The 1973-nt window shown below is 41.1% G+C and overlaps 1 protein-coding gene across 1 annotated transcript in view; it reads left to right on the plus strand.

Annotated features, from left to right (window-relative positions):
* LOC119677232 (chitobiosyldiphosphodolichol beta-mannosyltransferase-like) overlaps window positions 1-1769 on the plus strand; it is a 2896-nt gene extending 1127 nt beyond the window's left edge. The window contains exon 4 of the mRNA XM_038088503.1: window positions 1669-1769. Within this exon, the coding sequence (XP_037944431.1) occupies window positions 1669-1769 (101 nt within the window). The remainder of the gene's footprint in view (window positions 1-1668) is intronic.
* Window positions 1770-1973: the final 204 nt, after the last annotated feature.

A 1973-nucleotide genomic window follows, 5' to 3' on the forward strand; every position in this document is an offset into this window, starting at 1 on the left:
TGTAACGACACGGATTCGTCGTTTTAATTCTGCTGAGGTATTACTCAGTCGCGGTCCGGGTCGTTGCAATAAATTTGTTTTATTGACTAGTTCGAAGCTGGTAAACCAATGAGTGGAAAGTAAAAGACCGTTTGCTTTTATTATTTAAAATTTATTTAAAGTTTTCTTAAATAACTTATTCTAGTCTTGATTCTACTCAGTAAGTTTTATCCAAAGACGTCAGAACATCAAAGGGTTTTTCCAAATCTACGTAATTAGTTTCTAGCCAAAGACGTCAAAACATCAAAGGCGTTTATAAAATCTATTCAATAATTTTTACCCAAAGACGTCAGAACATCAAAGAGTTTTTTCCAAATCTACGTAATTAGTTTCTAGCCAAAGACGTCAAAACATCAAAGGCGTTTATAAAATCTATCCAATACCTTCTACTGATTTATTAAGCCTTAGCGTCGAAACACCATGGGCTTCTAAAAAGGGACTTAGCGCTGGAGTAGTGATCTACTCACTTCGGTGTGCCGGTGCTAAGTGATCTTTCATATAAAATCTCCGCTATTTATATACGACACTTTGCTTTGCTTAAATGCACGCACAACCGCACAAGTGTAATTCGCGGTTGGCTTTGTTTTGCTTGTCGTGTGTGCGTGTGTTCGCGGTTGGCTTCGTTTTGCGTATCGTTTGTGCGTATGTTCGCGGTTGGCTTTGTTTTGCGTGTCGTTTGTGCGTATGTTCGCGGTTGGCTTTGTTTATTTGTTTAAATATATAAATCGAGTTTTATCCAGACGATTTTTAATAAAAAATAATAAGTTTTATGTAGGGCGGAATTTGTACAAAATTCCGTCCTTACATTTCCCTCCTTCTTCGGGGGATTTGAACTCGACTACTTCGTTGAATGGTTTCGTGTCCGCTTTCTAGGATTCCTAAAAACTTTGAGGAATTCATCTTGATGTGTACTGGTGTAATCCTGCTCACGTGGTACATCTGGACTTTGAGTTTTCGACTCTGTGTTGAGTTTTAAATTTCGCAGACGTGGTACATCTGGACTCTGACTTTTCGACTCTGGGATGAGTTTTAAACTTCGCTGACGCGGTACTTTTGGACTCTGACTTTTCGACTCTGTGTTGAGTTTTAAACTTCGCTGACGCGGTACTTTTGGACTCTGACTTTTCGACTCTGTGTTGAGTTTTAAACTTCGCTGACGCGGTACTTCTGGACTCTGACTTTTCGACTCTGTGTTGAGTTTTGAATTTCGCTGACGCGGTACATCTGGACTCTGACTTTTCGACTCTGTGATGAGTTTTAAACTTCGCTGACGCGGTACATCTGGACTCTGACCTTTCGACTCTGTGATGAGTTTTAAATTTCGTAGACGTGGTACATCTGGACTCTGACTTTTCGACTCTGTGATGAGTTTTGAACTTCGCTGACGCGGTACATCTGGACTCTGACTTTTCGACTCTGTGATGAGTTTTAAATTTCGTAGACGTGGTACATCTGGACTCTGACTTTTCGACTCTGTGATGAGTTTTAAATTTTCCTGACGCTGTACATCTGGACTCTGACTTTTCGACTCTGTGATGAGTTTTGAACTTCGCTGACGCGGTGGTACTAAGCACCTACAAGGTGTCTGCTCTTGTAGATTTTCTTGCTGGGCTTTTAAATAATCTCGAGGTTGTACGCGTCGTGTCGTTATGCTTGACTTTGGTAGTGATGCTGAAGTCACATTTCCAGTTATAAATGCTGTTGCTTGCTTAGCGGTTGATTGGTTCTGAGGCTGATTCCTTCGTTTCTGATCAGGAATGGACGACTCGAAGCTTAGACTATGGATAATTTTATCCCGTGCTGGCATATTGGGTATGCTTCTCATTGTATTTTGTACCACCATCGCTTGAGGGGACTCGACTATCATGCGCCCTACGTTCACTTCACGGACACGATTACGGCTCACTTTATCCTGTTCTGTACTTAGTTCTTCG

Source organism: Teleopsis dalmanni, chromosome 2 (genome assembly GCF_002237135.1).
Source record: "Teleopsis dalmanni isolate 2A chromosome 2, ASM223713v2, whole genome shotgun sequence".
In the NCBI taxonomy this organism is placed as follows: domain Eukaryota; kingdom Metazoa; phylum Arthropoda; class Insecta; order Diptera; family Diopsidae; genus Teleopsis; species Teleopsis dalmanni.